Source organism: Camarhynchus parvulus, chromosome 3 (assembly GCF_901933205.1).
Source record: "Camarhynchus parvulus chromosome 3, STF_HiC, whole genome shotgun sequence".
NCBI classification, from domain to species: Eukaryota; Metazoa; Chordata; class Aves; order Passeriformes; family Thraupidae; genus Camarhynchus; species Camarhynchus parvulus.
Window position 1 is genome coordinate 32,414,062 of NC_044573.1, and position 20,216 is coordinate 32,434,277.

Below are 20,216 nucleotides of genomic sequence, written 5' to 3' on the forward strand. Positions count from 1 at the left end.
CAATCCGGTCTGATAGGGCTTGTAAATTATTCTCTTGCCTGACATGCATTGAATTCTTCTACTCGGGGAAAAACAGAGAAGAGGAAAACAGGAACTTGTGAGAAATACTTCATTGTTTTTCATACATTTTGCCAGTCACAGGCCAAAATTATAAGGAAAATGCAGGTTATTACTTTTTGAATGGAAAAAATGTATGCAATCTCAAATGTTATAACTGTCAAACTAGTATATACAATTCCAAGATTTTGAAAAGACCAGGTGCCTTCAACAATGTGCTTTCTTTAAGAAAATGTTGGCTGTGTGCTTGGTTGGGTCAAGAAGTGGTTTGTGTTACCCTGTCAGCTTTGCAAAAAGAACAGCAAATTCTGGAGGAGCATTTAGTGGCAAGAGGGATAATGGCTCTGTCAGTCAGTTCAGGAAACAGCTTTTAGGAAATACATTTACACCAGGGCATGAGTCAGTGAGACCAGATAGATGACCATAGTGGATGGAGCCACTTCCTATGTTTCAGACTGGACCAATGAGTTTTACACATGGGTAAAGTATTCAGTATGTTTGACCAACACTTACATTTTCAGTTGTTGAACATAGAGTACAAGATTTCTCTTAATTTTATAGTGAAACTAAGATGTACAGAAGATCTTGATTCAGCATGGACAACTTTATAAAAATGTTAGTGATGGACAGTGTGGAAGCAAACATTATTGAATCCTCTCAAACCATGGAAATATTGCAAGGAAAGGGAACAATGGTTTTGACCAACACATTTTGAGTATTTTTTCTATGAAAAAGAAAGTGTGTGCTTACATGAGAGGGACAGGTTATGAACTGCAGTCTTTAGGTCAGAATAAAGACAAAGGACAAGGAGGTGGTACAGAAGCTTCTGAGTTCTAATTCTGTGTCAGGTCAGTTAAAATCTCCTAGTGTTTTTCTTTTATTGGAAAGGAATTTATCTGGAAGTGCTTTGCACTTGTCATGGGCTAAAAGAATACACCCTGGTGGTGCACACAGTGTACCAGCTGCCATATGGCAATGTCATACCAAGCAGTAATTTGTCCATGTGTCTGAGATACCTGATACAAACACAGGTTACTTGCATATTGAAATGTGTGCATATGCACATGTGTGTGTATATTCAGTCTTTCTTCCCTGACTCCTTTGGGTAAAATGATGTCATTACTTTTGTAAGTTTTGAGTTGGATAATATAAACTGATGCCAGTACAGCTAAAGCTTCTTAAAACTTAGGATTTAGAATTATTGGTCTTGAGTGTCGCACTTCAGCAAAGCAAGGGGAGCTACTGTCGGCACAGATTGCTTTATACATATATTAAGTCCCAATTTGTCTGCCAAAGCAAACAAAATTGTTCTACGCATCTCTCCTTTGAGTTGGTACTCCTGCTGACCTGCTCTGTTTAAAGTGTTCTGTTTTGCAAAAGGGAAACCATGGGACAGCATGATTAATATTGATGTTATCCCTGGGCAGTGCAGGATGCAAAAGTGTTGGAACAAGCCAGCTGTTACAAAGATTTGAATGTTGCATTATCTCTCAAAATAAAACACTTTGCAAAACAAAAGTACTGAATGTTTCTGGTTTGGAAAACCATAGCTTTTTCATCAAATGCTATACAAAATTCAGCATTCTTATCTGAGAATTCTGTACTAATATAAAGAGTCTTCACTGCTTCCCTTGCTTAGTGGTTAATGCAGCTGGAGTTTGTGTGATTGTCTCCAGCTCATCACAGACAGCAGTGTTTTCACTGGTCAGCATTTGTTCAGCTTTTAGACTAGTTTATGTTTTAAGAGGTGATGAAAGTTTTGAACAGCTAGCGCAAGGCTTCTTACACCTCAGCAGAGTCACTTGAGCATTTATCACCAATTAACTCCAAGCACAAGTATTTATTTTCTAAACAGTGACCTATGCATGAGACACAATTCTGTGTTAACCTTTCATAATTTTAAACTAGAAATTGCTGATAGCTCATTGGCTTGGGTTTGGAGCTTTCTTGCAGGCTGAATTGTTTCAGCAGATAAAATAGTGACAGAGGCCTGATTGTGACCCTGCATAATGAAGACTCTAAATTTGGAGCAACTTTGTGGTCAATGGCATTAAAATAATACTAAGGAATAAAGAACAAGGATTATACAACTATCTGGATTAATGAGGTCAAAACTGAGAGCTTACATAAATAGTAACCTGATAATTATTTTTATTTTTTCTTGTTGATGAGTTTGAAGTTGTTTCAGCTTACTATTGTTGTTTCTCCCACAGAGCTGCTCAGAAATTGAACCTGTCTTCCAAAAAGAAGAAGCACAGGCCTTCTGCATCCTCTGTTCCTGAATCTCCTCTCTTCTCTACCTGCTTCAGCAGTATCCTACAGACTTCCCCACCCCCTGCACCACCATGTTTGTTGAGGGCAGTCAGCAAAGTCAAAGACACTCCTGGTTTGGGCAAGGTAGGCCTTGCAAATATCACTAAAATACTGATTTTCATTGGGAGAATATTTTATCCTTGTGCAAAACATTAAGGGAATTGGAAAACCATGACCTTTCTCGGTTGGTTTTGCTGTATCTTGTCCCTAAACATGTGTAAAAAGGCCTAAAAACTTGAGTTAACTAATGTAAGTGAATTTCTAATAACGTTGAGTTAACACAGACAGATGTAGCTGTGCAGCAGTTACACACTTCAAAGCCCCGTTACATTAATCCACCTGCATTGGGACCACAGTGCTGCTTGGTGGAGTTAATGTCCATTCTGCCAGGAGGCAGAATCCGTTATCCATTCCAATATCCATTCTCGATTTCGGGAGTAGTTGTCTCTGTGGCTGTGTATAAACTCTATAGTGATTGCTTGCTATGGTATATTTTGTGGTCCTGATCCCTTTGCTTTCCAGATTGATATCTTGCCTGGACACACTGTAATTTGCTTCTAGCTTTGTCTGCTGGCTTTTTTCCAGAACATTTATGTGAACAAAACTATGCTTTTAATGATAAATTACTCCTTTTTTTCTTCTGTCGTGTTATTTCCTCCCATTCTGCATAATCATTCCCTCTTAAAATGCTGTTTAGGTGCACACTTATGTTGGGGTGGTGGAGGAGGTGGGTATATAGTTTGCTATTGCTTTGTAGTTTGTCTTAGTGGCCCTTCCCTTTTTCCCTGCTACAACAGGAGAGCCTGGCATATTACATCTGGGAATATGAGCATGCACTTGCTGAGAAAAGCAGTTTGCTTTAATCAAGGTAGTTTTTTATGCAAGCATCTGTGTGTGTGGCTTTTCCATATTCCTTGAATACTAAGCAGTGACAATGGATTTGGTGGAAGTTTTTGTTTAGAAGAGAAATTGTAATGTATGATGTAGGACTGCTGAGCATAGGGTGGGCTTCAGAACCTTCACTGCTGATTTTGGATACTCACTTTCTTATATTGTGCAGTTCCAGGGTTTCCTTTCAAAGGACAATGGTATTACTTTCATGGTTGGTTTAATGCCTGTTTGAAAAGAGATCCCCTACACATGGAGCTGCTTTCCTTTCCTCTGGTCTGGTAGGTGGGAAGAAATGTAGAAATCTGTCATGGTCTTACAAAACTTGAATAGGGATACATGTTCTGATTTTAGTGGGGGAAAGAGGAGTAAACTTGAACAAGTTCAAGTTGTTATAGGAAGTTGCTACAGAATAGATTAACAGTAGAGGCCATCCTCTCAGGAGTCTTACTTTTCTGTGCTTGGATTGCATCTGAATAAAAATTTCATTGAGGAATAATCAAGGGTGTGTTCTTGGAAACAGGGGATCATCTCCCATCTTGGACTGCATCAGCACTTTTCCTGATCATTATTTTCAGGTGTCCCAACAGAAGGATCTACACACTGAGACACAAACATACCTCTGTCTAAGCATTCCAAGCTGGTCTGAGCCTTTCTTGTTCCTCTCACTACTGGTTTCCAGTGGAGAGGGCTTGGGAAGCAGTTTTGCAATATTCCCAAACAGACCTGTGATTTGCTTCTGCAAAACCATGTACAAGAACAGGCTCCAGGCTTTCCAGCTATGTAAGTAAAACTGAAATTTTGCAGCTCATATGATGAAGGAGGAATTTATTTTCATTTCAGACTTACTGTCCTAAAACTACCAGAGCATATAAACAGCTAAGAGGTTTTAACAGATTGACACACATGCTTCTTTAAAGCAGTAAATCAAATTAGGTTATTTCATATAGTCATACTAGAGAAATTAAATTTTTCTACATTTCTAAAAATATGGTTTTTGGCAGTTTCTGGAAGCCAGTTTCCTTTTTCACCTTTTTGCTTTCTTTTAGGAGTCAGCTTATAATTATGACCTGAAGCTTGTATACTTTCATCAAAGTTTCCCATCAGTTTGCATCTGTAGCGCAATTTTCATTTTAATATGTCAGATATAGGTGCAAGACACAATAAGTAAATTACTTCAGGATAACAGTGTAATTTATCTGTCAGACTGGGAAAACTCTAGATGAGGTAATGGAATTTCCAGCTTATTTGTTTTTAATTTTCCTTGTTTATGTGTTCTGTTTAGTTAGATTGGGATATATTTTGATAGGAGTATGTTAAATCCAGTTCCTTTTCTCTGTATTTTTTCTCATATAGTGTTTTCTGTAAGGGTATAAATTTATAAAATGTGAGGAAGAAGTGGGTTCATGGAAGCTAAATGTTGTTTTCAATAATTTAGGGTTTTTTCCTGGTTTGTATTTAAATAGCATTTTACGAGCAAGCTCAGTGTGATAAAACTCTATTTCACTTTGGATTTGAGTGGGTTGGGCAATTTCTAATGTGACAATTTATTACTGGAAATTCTGGTTCACCAGAACCAAAGGGATGGCCATTGCCAGGGACTGTGGATTCCTGAAACTCCAGGGGACAGCTGTGCTCAGGCTGCCTGGAAGGCAGCTCACTCCTGCAGGGCTGTGAGCCCTGGCACACACGCTGGGTGTTACTGGCTTGGCGTCAGCTTGAGATCTGTCAGTTTTCCAGGGGAGGTGGGTATCCAAGATGTGAAGGATAGGAAGTTGGGTACATCAAAGCTTAGACTTTCAGGGTAAGTTTAATTTCACAGTTTTCTAAAATGAAATTGCAAGCAAACAGTTGCTATTTTATATTTTCGCTTCTATTAGAAATTTCAAAGATTCTACTTCTCATTGCAAGATTAATGACAATGGTTTATTTAAAATTATAGAATTCATATTTCATGTGTAGACATATATTTTTTTTAAAGTTAAAAGAGGAAGATCTGCCTATCACCAATATATTTCAAAGTTAGTAAGCAGTTAGGATGGATATGAGTACAACCCCCCACTGAAGAATCTAAAGTGATGAAAAGGGTTAGAGAGTATATATTCAGGTTGCATGCTTCATGCCTTTTCTTACAAAATGCCTTGCAAATCAAAACTGTACCAGCCTGGACTTTGAAAGAAGTATTATTTGAAAACTGAAGTTCAGCTTCACAGAAGCAGGAAATGATATTAATAATGGAATGGTAGGACTGCATAATCAGCATTTTACTTTGATGTTAGATACACCACTGAGTCTAGCAGAAGTACCACATTGTCAAAGAAACAAGTAAAGCATCAGATTCTTTGTTGCACTTATTTCCAAATAGCTCCTCCTGATGCTAAATACAAAGGTGTGACCGTATTGTAACTATATTAACAGGAATTCTTTTATGGATCATAATTTATCTGGGTACTTTGGATTTACATTTTCTGGTAGAGGGAGATGATCCTGAGTGGTAGTGTGGTATCCCCACAGTCTGTTCTTGAGAGTTTTCCTTTGAGCTGAGTGCCCAAAGCAAATTCTGCTCCATAAAATTCAACAGCTTGAGCATCATTTATTTTCTCTGTGCTGTCTTTGGATCCTCATATTCTGAGTAACAGATTGCTTTTAATGAATTTATCCAAAGAGAGAGTGCTACTGTTCTGGATGGCTGTACATGAAGTTTCCCCAGTTTTCTGAAAGATACTCCTTAAGTCTATTGTGTCCTTCCTAACAACAAACCAATAACAGAACAAAAAGGTGTTCTGTGCAGAAATAACAAATTATTCCATGCCTGCACTAAGATGTAACTGTACTGTAAGGCCATTCTAGTAAGGTTTACTTAGATTTGCTCCCCAGTCTGCTTCCATCTTCCCTCTACACCTCCTCTTCAATTTTCTGTCAAACAGAATCAAAAGTAAACCAACACTTTTGATGAAAATCTGAAATGTGAAAGATGTTGTTTTGCTGAATCTCACATTTGACATGAAAAACAGCTGGAATGAAAAATTTTCTGCCAGCCTGAATAAATAGGTTGTTTTCAGGTGTCAGGGGGTTAGGATAAATGGATGTGGTCTCTCTGTTTTCTTTTATTTATTATTTTTCTGTGTGTAGTCTTATAAACCTCAGTCAGTGAGAGATATTTGTTATGTTTGGGCAGAGATTAGTTTACTTTTCCTTATGTATATATATATATTTGTTGTTGTTTTTTGGTGTGTATTTTTGTTGTTTGGTACTTCTTAATCTCAAAATAAAATAGCAATTCCTGGGCACTAAAATCATTCCTATGCACAAGGTTCCAACCAGGGAGAAGCAAGTCACCATTGAACTTCCTTCAAGTAGTCTTTTTGACCTATTAAAAGAACAACTGTAATTTGTGATTCTGTTTATTTTTAATTTTTCTGGAGCAGCAGCACTCTTGTTTGCAGGGCCTAGACCTGTTTTGCAAAATTATGTGTAAATTCAGATTAAATCCCCCTGTTTCTGTCCAGAGCAGTTATGACCTCACTGTAGGAAAGAGGAGCAGACAGAGAGATAGGAAGCAAAAAGAAACAATGAGGTGTTATTGGTCATCTTGATAGTGATATCCTCAGCCCATCAGCAGTGTAATATTAGATACCTGTTCTCAAGCTGGTGTAGAAAAGGAGATTATTCAAGAGTAAACAACTGATTATGCTGCAGGTGCTCCCAAGGGGCCCTTTCCAAGTGTGTAGGATGGGGTAGGAAGTGGAGCAGAGTGGGGGTTTGAGAGTCTGGTGAGTGAATGAGAGATGTGGTAGCTGGTAACTCATCAAGCACGGGGCTGAGCATGGAGTGAGGCTGGGAGGGTCCTTCAATGGGAACCAAGACACAACCAAATGGCAGGAGTGGCAGCAGGATGCTGGCAGTGTGATAGAGACTCCTGAGTCACACCTTTCTCCCAAGGATCTCTGTCATGTAGTAAAGACAATTCAGTTAAAAATAATTTTTCAGTGCCTGGCTGAAGAATGCAATCTTTCATCACAACACAGTATTTGATTGAATAAGCCCAAAATCTGCTATTTACTTTACACAAGTCTGAAGCTTACCTTTTTATCACATTGATTTACATAAAACTGTATGAATCATTTTGTCTGACCTGAAAGTGTGTCTACCAAATTGTCATGGTTCGACACTGGCACAATGCTGGTGTCCACGTGAAATACGCTCTCCCTGGTGTCTACTGTGAGATGTGACCAGGAATAAGCAAAGCAGGCCCCCACTTAGAAATAAAGAAAAGAAAGCTTTATTAACTACACTACAACTATATGTAAAAAGGAACACACAGGAAAAATTAAAACCTTTCAAAAACATTTCCTCCTCCCCCCACCAAATTTCCAATACATCCATCCCACAAATCACCAACTCTCAGTCTATCACCACCCTTTAGATAATCAATTCTCAGTTCATCTAGAGGAGAGGAGTCCTTCTTGTGCGATAGGCTTCCCCAGGAAACACCATTGAAACCTCGTGTGTTTCCATGTCACTTGTGGCACCGCCTGGAGAACATCTGCCGTCGTGACCTCTTCCTTCCATGTCCAGTGCTCTCACCACTGCACATGGACCAGAGCTGCTTCTAGGGTTGTCCTTTTAAGGATGCTTTGTCCTGTTCCAAAAAGAGCACAGTCTCACCTTTGGGACACCTGTCCCCCCCAAATTTCACCCCCTGGGGCTGAGGGGTTGCAACACTGAACTCTCCTGGCTCTGAGCCATTGCCTCCCCCTGGATCCAGTCTCTGTGTCACAAGGAACATGGTTCTGTCCATGGCTATAACAAGAAAAGTCCAGCTAAAGCCACTCCATCATCTCTTCCCACCTAAGATTCTTCTCTACTCTTCTGCATCTTTCACTTGCTCGAACCTTCATCACACTTGCCCATTTCTTCTTCCATTTCATCTCTATCTCTCTTCTAGGAAAGGTTAATGTTCTGCAAAGTTTTCATTGTCCAAAAAAGGGTCAAAAGCTCGGGCTCGGCCCGCTTGGATCTCCCGCAGCTGCCAGACAACTTCTCGCTGCACCCCCTCTTCTTCTCCTTCTCAGCTGTGCTGCCGGCATATGTTATCAAGTTTCAAGGTAGCGCAGTCATGGGCACAGGCTGTACTCTCTCTTTCTCCTGGGTGGGGGCTGCCCGATGCCTCCTGGTGCTTCTCCCACCCTTCCATCCTCGGGTTCTCCCACCCTTCCATCCTCGGGGCCTCTTCACCTCCCATCTCTGTCCAAAGCCCGGCCTACCTCACGGCCGCATGGCTTCCCCTCCCCCGCCCAGCCAGCAGCTGGGCCGGGGGAGGAATCCGAACTCTTTCCCCACCGGAACCCAAGAGAGCTTTCCCCGGGAGTGCTCTGCTTTTTACCCCTGTGTTCTCAGAGGCGTATCCATGTCCCCCGTGGCCACACCATGTGCCAATATTCAAATCTGAACACCCATTGGTTTGACCACAGCATATCCCAGAAAGCTTCCTCTCAAACCAGGACACAAACCAACACAGTATCTGTCGAAAGTAACAGTGAAGAAAGCTCTAATGCACAAGCAGTTCAGGTTCGTGAGTAGATTCACTGTGTTTTGGCTGGGACAGAAGCATATGCCAATGATTTGGGCTCACAAGCTGCTAGCATTTCAGCTGTCCAATGCCTTAAAATAGTTTTTGTTTACTTTCACTAAATCAGGCAACAATTATTGCATTGTCTTTGGCATGCTTTAATCTGAGCTATATAACAATGCAATAAGGGTGTTAATAATGAGTAACTATTACATTGGCTATGGCCTGTATAAATCATGGTGTGAATAGTTCTTGTCAAAAGATGTTTTCAATAGCCATATCAACTCTTTGTATCAGCGCAGAGAAGTAAGAAGATGTTCTTACACTTACGTGATTTGCAAAGTTGATTTGAAGGAAACAAAATTGATTCACGTCTTAAGTCCAAAACCTACAGGAAACCTCCCTTTCTACTATCAGAGTTTTCATTTTAACACGCTGGTTGATGGATGTCAGGATTTTTTTTGGTCTACATTACAGCTGTCATACAGTTTTGTCTACATTTTTGTCATACATTGAGTGGGAGTTTATGAAAACCTGTGCTATGGTCAGCAAAAAACCCCAGCCCAACTTGCAAAATATGTTCTGTATTTCACTTCCCTGCCAGCCATCTTAAAGGTATTTCCAGAAAGAATGATAAGAGGTTCTCTTTCCTTTCTAAAGCAGAGATCCTTCCTTTGTAAAGCTTCATCCTTCAGGTGTATAGGGGCAAAAGTTAACGGATAGATGACAAAAGTGATTTTAAACCCTCTATCACAGAAAACAATTTCTGAGATGAGAGCTGTTTTTTTTCCCCCAAAGTTACCGTGGCTACTGAAAGGTGAGAGGATGACCCCTTGAGGCATTTAAAGGAGACATATGTGTTCATCTTTGTTGTCAACATGATTGTTGTACAAATTAGTTAGTTCCACTTGGAATGAGATCCAGGTGGCCTTTTGCCCTCCAGTCAGACTTGCTCAGAACTGTGTTTCTCCTCACAAAATGTACTGGTTGGACCTGGTGGAAGCTTTCATGCACTTTGCCTACATTCCTGCTAGATGGGATTTTCTAGGAGGAGTTTTAAGACCAAGCTGCTTTAAGTAAAAGGTGAAATTATTAGACTCTGAAAGAATTGCTGTTAACAAAAATCTCTTACCTTTGTCAATCATGTTTTTTATGAACACTTAGTGTGCCTTTCTCTAAAGTAAAGCTTATTCTGGATTTGGAAGTACCAACCCAGGCATGCCAGAAGCCTGTCAGATTGCATTTTGGTTTGACTCAGAGGTTTAAAGTGCATTTTAACGTGTATTTTAAATAAATTTATATGCAGTCATGTTTTCCATGATTTAAAGGACCACTGTAACTGCTGTTTCTTTGCTTTGTGAAGCTTCTAGAAGCTTCTACTTCAAGGGAACTGGGAGCATTGGAAGTGCTCCACTAATGTAGGCACCTATCCTTCTCTTAATTCCTTTGTCTCCGCTGATTTTCTATTAAAAAAAAAAGCCATCTTTCAAAGTAGCAGACATCTTCCTTTTCACTGGTGGGGAGGGTGGTGTGAAAACTGCAGCAGAGAAAATGAGGTTTTCTAGAGAGTAACTTAGTCCTTAAGTGAAACTCTTTGCTTTGGGAGAAAAAAATCTCTTTCTCTATATATCACAGAGAAAAACTTGTATCCTAATCTGAGTACCAGCTATTGGTGATGGCAGATATGGACAAGAGACTGTTGCTCATTAAATTCCTTTTTTTTCCCTCAAAAAATACTGAAATGTCTGTCCCTATAGTGACATCTTCCTAGATGTGTTCAGAAATTGTACTGATGAGCTTGTGAGCACAAGAGGTGGCTGGAGGAGGTTTCCAGGTGGAATTGGACTGGACAGAAAAAATATGAAACCTCAACTCACTTTGATGACATTTTTTATTTATGTGTTAGAAGAATCAATCTTTTCTGTATTTCTTTTATACTACATTTCACCTGGGAAAAGAGCTCCAAAGTCTAGTTTTGTACTGTTTACCTTGGGCTGTTTTGATGAATTTTTCTGTAAACATTGGTGAATAAAAGGAAAATTAGCTTGCTCAAAATGCTTCAGGCGGGTGGTACTAGGTTTTATACGTTTCTAAGTAATTTTATTTATCCAGCACCTTCTGCATTGTCATATGGTTTTATGCCCAGCAATGTGTAAGTTTTATGCCTGTTGATTGCTTTCTTGCTTCAAGTCACTTAGTGGCAGGCATGACCATGATTTGTGGGCTCCTGCTTGGCTATGGGCCTTATACACAAGGCTCACATTGGTCAATTAATGTTGATAACCTAATGAAGCTACAGAAACTTTTACTCTTGCTCACCTTGAAAGTACAGTTTCAAAATATTCTCATAGTATGACATACTATTATTGACATATTATTGAAATAGTATGACAATACACTGGCCACGTATTTTAAAGTCTCTTAAACTTTGAAGGACATGCAGTTTGAATGAAAATTACTGGATTTTTCTAGGATATAAGCCCATTGTTTTTAATACTGATCTCCTCCAAGTTTTTTTGAGATACTGTATTTTTATTTACTTTGCTTTTTAATTTAGGTGGTACTGCTGGTTGATATTTTGGAGCACTTTGATAGTTCTGGCTAATAACTTCCATTTCTTTTTTAAGGCTTTCACTAGTACTTCCCAAAATGCCCCCTTCTTCCCTGCCCTCTCCTCTGCATCTCACCTCATTAAACTGACTTTTAAATTAATGACAAAGAGATTAATATAAATTAAGAAATTCAAGATGACAGAAACTGAAAATTTCATGAGTATTTCTCATGCTCAATGCTCCAGAAGGAGTTTAAATACTGGATAGTTTGCTAAATGCAGGACTGTGGTGAGTTTTCTGAGATGTCAGGCAAGTAATAGGCACTGTACGTTGAGCAGCCAGCTGTAGACCTTATTGCAATTCTTTTTTCTTTAAAATTCCCTAAAGCTCTTCTCCTCCCAGCCTTTTCCTTTTGTGTTTGACTCCTCTCAGCACATGTCGGAGAGCAGTGGTGCGGGCGGGATGGTGACACTGCAGGAGGCTCTGCTGTAACATCATGGGCTAATGATCTGTCTGAGCCTCTTGGTTCAACTGCAAGGTCATTCTGTTTTTTCTTTTCTAAGGGTCTGGGCCTTACCTCATTTCTCTGGTACAACATTGACTTCAATAGATAACTAGCTCAGCTGAGTAAGAGCCAACGTGAACTGCATTTTAATACAGAGAATACCATTAAAATGCATCTCCTCTTATTCTTGGTCTCCCCATTTTTTGCCTTTTCCTTTAGGATTCAAATCCATTTTTGGGAATATCTTTCTATTGTCATTTATCCATTTTTTGTGCTATTATGAGGAACATGTATCTATCTCCATGTTTCAAGTAATTGTATTCCTAGGTTTTCCTTTATGCTTTAGTGCCCCCATTATTGCCACCTTAGGATGTAATTTGTGTTGCTAGGTGATCACTACCCTTCTGATCAGCTTAGGTGATCACTACCCTTCTGATCCTGGCTATTCAAATGTACTCCTGTCATGGAGAAATGGAGAGAATTGGGCTGACTTGCCTACCAGATGTACCTCTCTTTTTCAGTTGATCACATAGACAGCTGCCTTAGAACGAGATATCTGTGTTTTGGCTGGCTCAAGTAAGGTGAAATTAACCTCTGAACAGGAACAGAAGCTCTCCTTGCGTTCTGCTCAGAACCTTTAATAGAAAACCAGCTGCTGTGAGATACAAATAACAAGATGCTTGCAGAAAGTTCTAGGTACTTTGACCTCTTCTCAGATGGAATTCTGCATCCTCTGCTTTTCACTATACAGCACCCAGCTCTGGCTGAGCAGATCTGCATGCAACTGAGCAGGTTGCATAAAGCAGACAGACCTTTGTGGAAAAGGACCAAGCACACTTTTCCACATTTGGCCTTAGGCAAATGGAAGCAAAGCAAACTGCTCTTTATTGAGTAAAGGACTGGAGATGTTCACTTGTATGTCTGTCAGGGTGGCTCTGTAAAGATGATCATAATGTGCTCACCTGTTAGATTGGAGCCTCTGGCCTTTGGATGGCCAGATTTTCACTGATGTCATGTGACCTGTAAATCGCTTCCAGGGGAAACTCCTTCCTGGAAGTGTAGGCAGCATGGCTTGGGGTTTGGAAACATTTCATTAGTGGATCTGGATTTCTGATAACCACATGCCATTTTGTTTTACAGATGTAGATAGACTTTCTTTTCTGTATTGTTCCCAAAGTGATTAGCAGTTAAATGATCTTTCATTGGATAGTGAGATATTAAATAGAAGGTATGAAAAGTAATCCTTAAAAAAACATTTCCTGTTTTTCATTAAGAAAGAATCTTTCTATATAGTAAAGGAAAAAAAAAAAGCTTGATGAAATCATTGACCTGTTTGATATGACAAATCAGGAGGTATGCCCATACATTTTTAAGGCCTGTGAGGCTCAAAGCTTCCTGTAACACTCAGAAATGAGAAATGGAGTAGGTGCACCTGTGATGGGTGTGGATGGACAGGTGTTTGTGTAATTCTCACTATACATGAAGTGCGTATATTTGCATCTATAAACGTTTAGGTGCATAATATGTGTGTGTATTCATCTCCTCTTCCTCACCAGTGCAGTGGAAATATAGAAGAAAAAGGACTATATATGCACTTTTTGAGGAAGTTAACTGGCTATAGACTTGCTTTTTTCCATAAATGAGCAGATTTTTTTTTGAAGGCGACTCAACATTCCCTTAAGATATTGCCATTAAACTCACAGATTTTAATCCAGACTAATATCCTTTTTCTTGCTTAGTTCAATCTTCCAATGCAATACAATACATTATCTTTTTTTCTCCTATGTGGTGATTGAAAATGCTTATACAAATAGCAGCATTTTACATAAAATTCTCTAGATGTGTGTGAGGCTCTGTTGTGTTTCTGTAGATCCCAACAGCTTTCACCCCTATTAATTGCTACTGGATTTTTCCACAGATCTGTTTAATTTAGTGCCTATACTGAAGGAGAGACAGAAAAAGATGTGTTGGCAAAATAGGATGCATATTAAAATGTCAGGAGGAAAACTATACAATAACCTTTACAGCATCACATATGCCATTACAGAAACATAGATGTGGGAAACCTTAAAAACTGTTGATCCTTTCTTCCCTGCCCCTTTTTTCCCCACAAAAAAAGTATTACATATGTACTTCAAACCATATGGAGTGAGAGTAGTTATCTTTGCTTTAATGTCTTGGCCCTTCTTTCCAACATTTGGTATTACTGGAGTTTCCTCCAAATATGAATCTTGATTTGCAATAGGGATCTGTTCTTGACTAGCTTGGCTGCAGCACCTGAGCCCAGATTCTGGAAGCAGCATGACTAGAAAAGCTACCCTCCCTTCCCTATCCACTCCTACTAAAATACCTTAAATATTGCCCACGGTCAGCCCTGAGGAGCCGTGGTGAGGTTGTGCTGACACGAGCTCCAACAGAGGCACCTGGGGCACGTCTCTCCTGGCCCCACAGAAGGAGAAGGCATCACCCTGACTGATAACAGTGTGTGCACATGTGGGGAGCACAGGGAGGCCCTGGCTGCTCTGGGAAAATGGAATAACAACTCAGGGGAGGAAATGGGATCCCCCCAGGGCCTCCTAGTCTGTGAGCAGAGGGAATCATGAATCTCCTCAGATTGGAAAGAGTTATTAGTCAAAAAGACTATTATGCTGTGTGAGGCACTGCTGAAACAGAACACCACCGGGCTATTTCCTATCTTATCAGAGTATATTAATAATGCAGTAGTAATAACAGAAGTACAAATTAAAAATAACTGGATGGGCAGATAAGCAGAGTTCTTGAGATTAAGGGTATTGGGATTTGCTTCAAACAGTTAATTGCAGAGTAGGACATAGAGGTGAATTTGCCTTTATTATTTTCTTATTCTTCATCTCATCTCTGAGAGCATTATTTCTGGGGCTTTACATAGACACTAATAGCCAGAATATTTCCTCAAGAATTCAGACTGTTCTTTTTTTATCTCCAAAGGAATGAATGCATTTGCTAATGCATCTAATTCAGTAGGGATTAATAGTGCTGAATAAGAAGAGTATTCTGGTTATTAGCCTTCCTCTAGAAAAATCTCTTATTTTCTCCTCCCACTCCCATCCCACAGTATAAAGGCAGGCAAGACACTACAAATGTCAGATATTCAGGCTTCGGGACAAATGGATGCAATTGCTCCCCAGAGGTTTGTGAGCTCCTTCTGGGTTGCAGTGGCGTGAATTCCATAGAGTCCCTGAATTTCTTGAGGTGTAATAGTTGGTTGGGCAAAGAGAAATGTAAGTATCTGGTTCTCTGGCACCGGATGATTGTGCTACCCCCAAGTCATGTTTTGCACTACCTATATCTGTTAGTCACTGGTCTCTCAGGGCTCTATCAGATTTTGAGGCCTCTGCATGATTCTTTTCCACAGAATTAAAATAATGACTCAGAACTATACTTTGGTCCTTTGCTGAGTACCAAAATGTGCCTTACGTCGGGCATAGACTGCTGTCACTTTGATTTCGAGTCCTATTTGCTAAGCAATTGTCAGGACACTAAATCCTGCTCTCAGTGAAATAGTACTGAAGCTGGTGCAATGCACAGTCATTTCACACAGCTCCATCCGAGCAACACTGGCCCACTGAAAGATAAACCTATCAAGGGAAGACCATTTGACTGAACACCCAATACATTGGTGGAGCAGCAGCTTAGCAAAGAACTGCACCCTCAGAGAACAATTCTTTTTTCCCCCTCTTATTATTGAGATTCTTTTATTCCTGTGAATTAGAAGACTGTTCACCAAATTCTCTGTCCCCCTTGGAAATTATATAACACTACACTACTAAATGAACATGTCCGTTACTTAGTCCAGGATTAAATGACCTGACAAGAAGGATAAAGCAGAACTGTATTGTGGGAACAGCTGCACTGAAAGCATGGATGATTAAAGAACAATGAATAAGTGAATTATAATTTTATCTTTTGTATGGATCATGACCGGCTGAATAAGATGCTTGGAAGGGAGTGTGTGCCCTTGGGCTGGAAGACCACCACTGAGAAATGTGCCAGCTTGGAAAAGCAGTCTGTGTGTGAGTGGGCGTGGGTGCATGAAGTCTTAGTGGCTGCCTAGTTGGATCCACCCTTGTAACCTTATAAAAGAGCAAATCAAAGAAATAAAGTTAGCGTGGCATCCAATATTGCTTGTGCTTTCTCAGTCACCACAAATGGTGCCTCTTGTGGGGAGAATGTGCCTGGAGTCTGATGGTGACTCTGTAATGTGATGGTGAAGCTAAGTGTCCACAGCCTTCAATCAGAAGGCCAACCACCCCTGTTGAACAGAGGAGTTGTGGGGTTAGAGCAGGGATATGGGGTAGTCTGCCTCACAAGAACATAAGCTTTGTTTATTTATTTTGCAATGGCTTTTGCATACTTCTTGCTCTAAACTTTTGGATGCTAAAATTATTCAGCTGGTCGTGATCCATACAAAAGATACAATTATAATTAATTTAGTCATTTTTCTTTAATGATCTAGCAGACCTATGCTTCCAGTCCAGCTGCTCCCATGCTGTAGTAACTTGCTCTTGATACCTTAATCCTTAGAATACTGCTGCCCACCTGTGCCCCTTGATCATCTCCTTGGAGGAGTGTTTGTGTCTTCCTCCTTACTGGCTGAGAAAAATGCACACAGCCTTACACTGCAGCACGCTTACTTGTTTTGATGCAAATTATTCTAGTCCATTTTTGTAATGGCTGTTTAAAACTCCAGCTGATAAAAAACTCTAACTGTGAACAGTTAAGAACTTGTAATTGGTTTTATTTTGATACTTTCTGGAGACTTGACCTTTCATACTTCATAAGGAGCTGTGTTTTAGTAAATTGCGGAAATGCAACAAATAACTAAGGTCTGAATCAGAAGATGAATTGAATATTTGTCATGTAAATGTTACCTTCTGAAGTTAATTTCTTCAGAACTAGATATCAATACAGATTTTTGAATAAAAGGCAAAAGGATGTAAAACTCTGTAAGGTTGACTGCTTTGAGGAACTCTATGAACCAAATTCAGCTATGACTCTTACAAGCAGAAGGCAAATACTGTTTCATGTATGCCGCTTTTCTGCTGCTGGGATTTCAAGAATGGAAGTATAAATTGCACCTTGCTTTTGTCTTGCTCTGCAAGCCTAGGAAAATTGCAGATCTGCTGCCCTTGTTTCCACCCAAATCCACCACTCATGAGAGCAACATGTGTGGTGAGTGGATTTTAAGAATTATTTAGGACATCAGTTGCCGCACAGTGGGCAAAAGTCCCTCTGGCAACTGCTTGTTACTGTGTGGTAATATACAAGAATTCTCTTCTTTCCCTTCTCAGAGGGATGCTATGCTGGAGAAATAAAAGTTTGAAAGAGGCCATGGGAGCTTGTTTCATTTTAATGTTTCTTATTGTATCCCAAAATGGAAGCAGAATGGAGAGATAGTTTATTAAAAGAAGATTTTTAACACCTGATATTTTCAAGATTCAGACAGGTAGAGATTAAGAGCTGTGGAGGGAAGGCTGTTGGTGGTCTCCCAATGAATAGACAAATAGATCAGGAAAACCAGTATGCGAGTTAGCAGTCTTGACTGAGAGCCCAAGATTAAACAGGCACTCACAATAAACAATTCTTTTGCCCCTTGAAATGGCTCTAGTCAAATACAGCTGAGGTATGTTAATAGGTTAAATGATCTGGATATGGTTGATGCTGTACCTGGTCTGTTTAGAGAACAGAATTGTCAACATGGCAACTTCCTAGTTTTAAAGTCACTTCATTAAAAAAACCCCAACAAACTAAAAAAAAACCCAAAACAAATCTTCATTTATGCATGTTGGGCAGGCTGACCCAGCAATCATAGCTTCAGTTCACATCCCAGCCTGTGCATGCAAAGTCAAACAAAAACGCCTATGTCATGCAGTGATGCCTTTTAACTTGTACAAACCAAATAGCTGCCAGAGACCACATCACTTCCAAGAGTGTGCAGGACAAGGTGGAAGGTTGAGGAGGATTGTAGACTGGCAAGAAGAGCTTCATATTAAGTGAGATGTTAATTTGCATTTGATGCTATTGAGCTTGAAAATAAGGGCTGTTGTAACCCCATAATATAAATGCTTTTGCTTGTGCTTCTTTCCTCCCATAAGGAAGCCAATTTGTCTCCGTGTTTCTGATCTTAGACATAAGACAGATAAGGAGAAGTGAATCTTCCTGTCAATTCAGACTGAAAAAATCCCCAGCTTTACTTCTACTTCCATCTTGACATGCCTTTGTCATCATGGTTCAGATCTGGTCCCTTTGAAGAATTTCTTTTGAGCAGATGTTAAAGTGTCAGAAAAGAATGAAGGGAGACAAGTAAGAATGAACTGGAAATTCTTAGACCTTGCCTGACTGAGAGCTTTGCCTTCACAGAAAATACTGAATGTGGTAGATAAATCATTATTGCAGATGAAGCAACAACTTTTCTGTTGTTCTGTAAATTGCTGTATTTTGCCAGTTATACTCATCTGACCCTTTTACTTGTAGATCTGTAAGGATGTTACTTGTAATTCATGGGTTTTCTTTCCTTTGGATGGCCAGTACAAGCAGTTGGACAATGCTAAAAGAATTTAACTGATAATGGTAGTGTAATTTCATGTAAATCAGATACAGAATGCAGTTCAGAGATTAAGCTAGTGTATTGTGATTATGAAGAGTTCCTTGGAAGTAATACTTCCTTTTCTTTGACCATGTGAGTTTTTTCCTCTGTATTTACTAGAGTGGATGATGATGTGCAGAGGGCAGATAGGCTAAACAAAGGAGACTGATTAGAGCAGTATCAAAAATGTAAATGGAGGTGCACAGGGACCAGTATACTGTGCTCATCTTCTTTCTTTTGTTGTTGTTTTTAGCTGCTTCATATCACAAATACAGAATTTTTAAATGTTTTTATTTTCTTTTGTTTGGTTGCAGAGAGGTTACAAGGATGCTTCTGATGTATTTACATTGATTCTGCTTTAAGCCTCTGAATATTGTTCTCACAGGACGTTCATTGCTCTATGCTTCTGCCAGACAAAGAGAAATAATTTCCAACTGAAAGATTAGGTGCTTCTAAGGACTAGCCTTTTAGAATAGTGTCTGCAGTCAGAAAGACTAATTGTCCAGATGATAGACATGCATGGTGACTTTCCTCTTTATGCAGCCTAGATTGAGACACGATGAGCCAGAGCACGCTGCTGGCCTTTGCAATGGATAATTTTGTTAGAACAATGTCCTTCGGGAAAGGCTTTTATATGGCAAGGATGACAAGTGTGGCAAATTGCTTACAAACCCTAGACTTAGAGGCTTCTCTTTCTGAAAGCTGCCAGCCCACAGTACAGCAGTGCTACTGCTAGCAGTGCTTCCAGCAGAAGCTGGAATTCGATATCATTTATGCTGTTGTAAAAACTGTCACTTTCTTTTCCCCTAAAATTTTTGTGTATTTTCTCAGAATACTTGTTTTCACAAGTCTAACAAGTTTGTGAGGCCCAGAGTACATGAAACCGGAGCAGGATCAAATATGGATTGCTTGTCCTTACACCAATAACAAGAGAAGTGATCACCTCCTAATGGAGTGAAATAGGTTATTATCTTCTTTCCATTCCATTTCTGATACACAAATTTTGCCTGCAGCTTCCTGCCTTATAGTTTTTTGCTTTTTGTATTTTCTATTTCTTCTGTTAACTGACATCAGCTGCCAAATTCTATCCCATTGCATTTCTTACACACTTCACAGTAGTTGCACCAGTGGTTTTTGAGGTGTGCCGTTTTTCTGATCTGTGTATCTTCTGAGGTGTTTGACAGTGAAAGGCTCTTGTTCTAATTGCTTACAGTCTCATGAGCAGAAATAGTCTCTGCAGTGAATGAAGAAGCAGGGCATCATTACCACAATGGATGAGAGATCCGAAAGGATTTATAGTCTAATTTTAGTTCATTAATGACTTTGATACGTAACTCTTCCAGCCTGCCCTTTTCACTAACTGTCTCTAGTTTTCTGGACTGCAATACCATTCCTACACTGCAGAATTCAGCCCTTCACTACAGCTTGCCCCTCACTGCCTTATGCCTTTGTTTCCAAAATATGACTCATCCATGCTGTTTTACTTACTCTAGTATTCATCTCAGGGCTGCCTTCCCTGTTGGCTCCTTTTTTTGGAATCTGACTTTTCCTTTTGCACCAGTCTGTGTCTTCACTCCCATGAGCTTCCCCCAGCACTCCTACCAACCATACTCTAATAAAAGTGAAGGAAGATGCCTGAAGCCAGCTGAAGACAAGAGTGAGTAGATCAGGGGAAAGTTCTATGAGGTCAGCTCTGCTGATCTG

The 20,216-nt window shown here is 39.8% G+C and overlaps 1 protein-coding gene across 1 annotated transcript in view; it reads left to right on the forward strand.

Moving 5' to 3' along the window:
* The window catches only part of KIF26B (kinesin family member 26B), a 279,374-nt gene that overhangs the window by 169,172 nt on the left and 89,986 nt on the right, over positions 1 to 20,216 (forward strand). Inside the window, exon 5 of the mRNA XM_030944701.1 lies at positions 2,271 to 2,454. Coding sequence (XP_030800561.1) covers positions 2,271 to 2,454 — 184 coding nt within the window. The remainder of the gene's footprint in view (positions 1 to 2,270; positions 2,455 to 20,216) is intronic.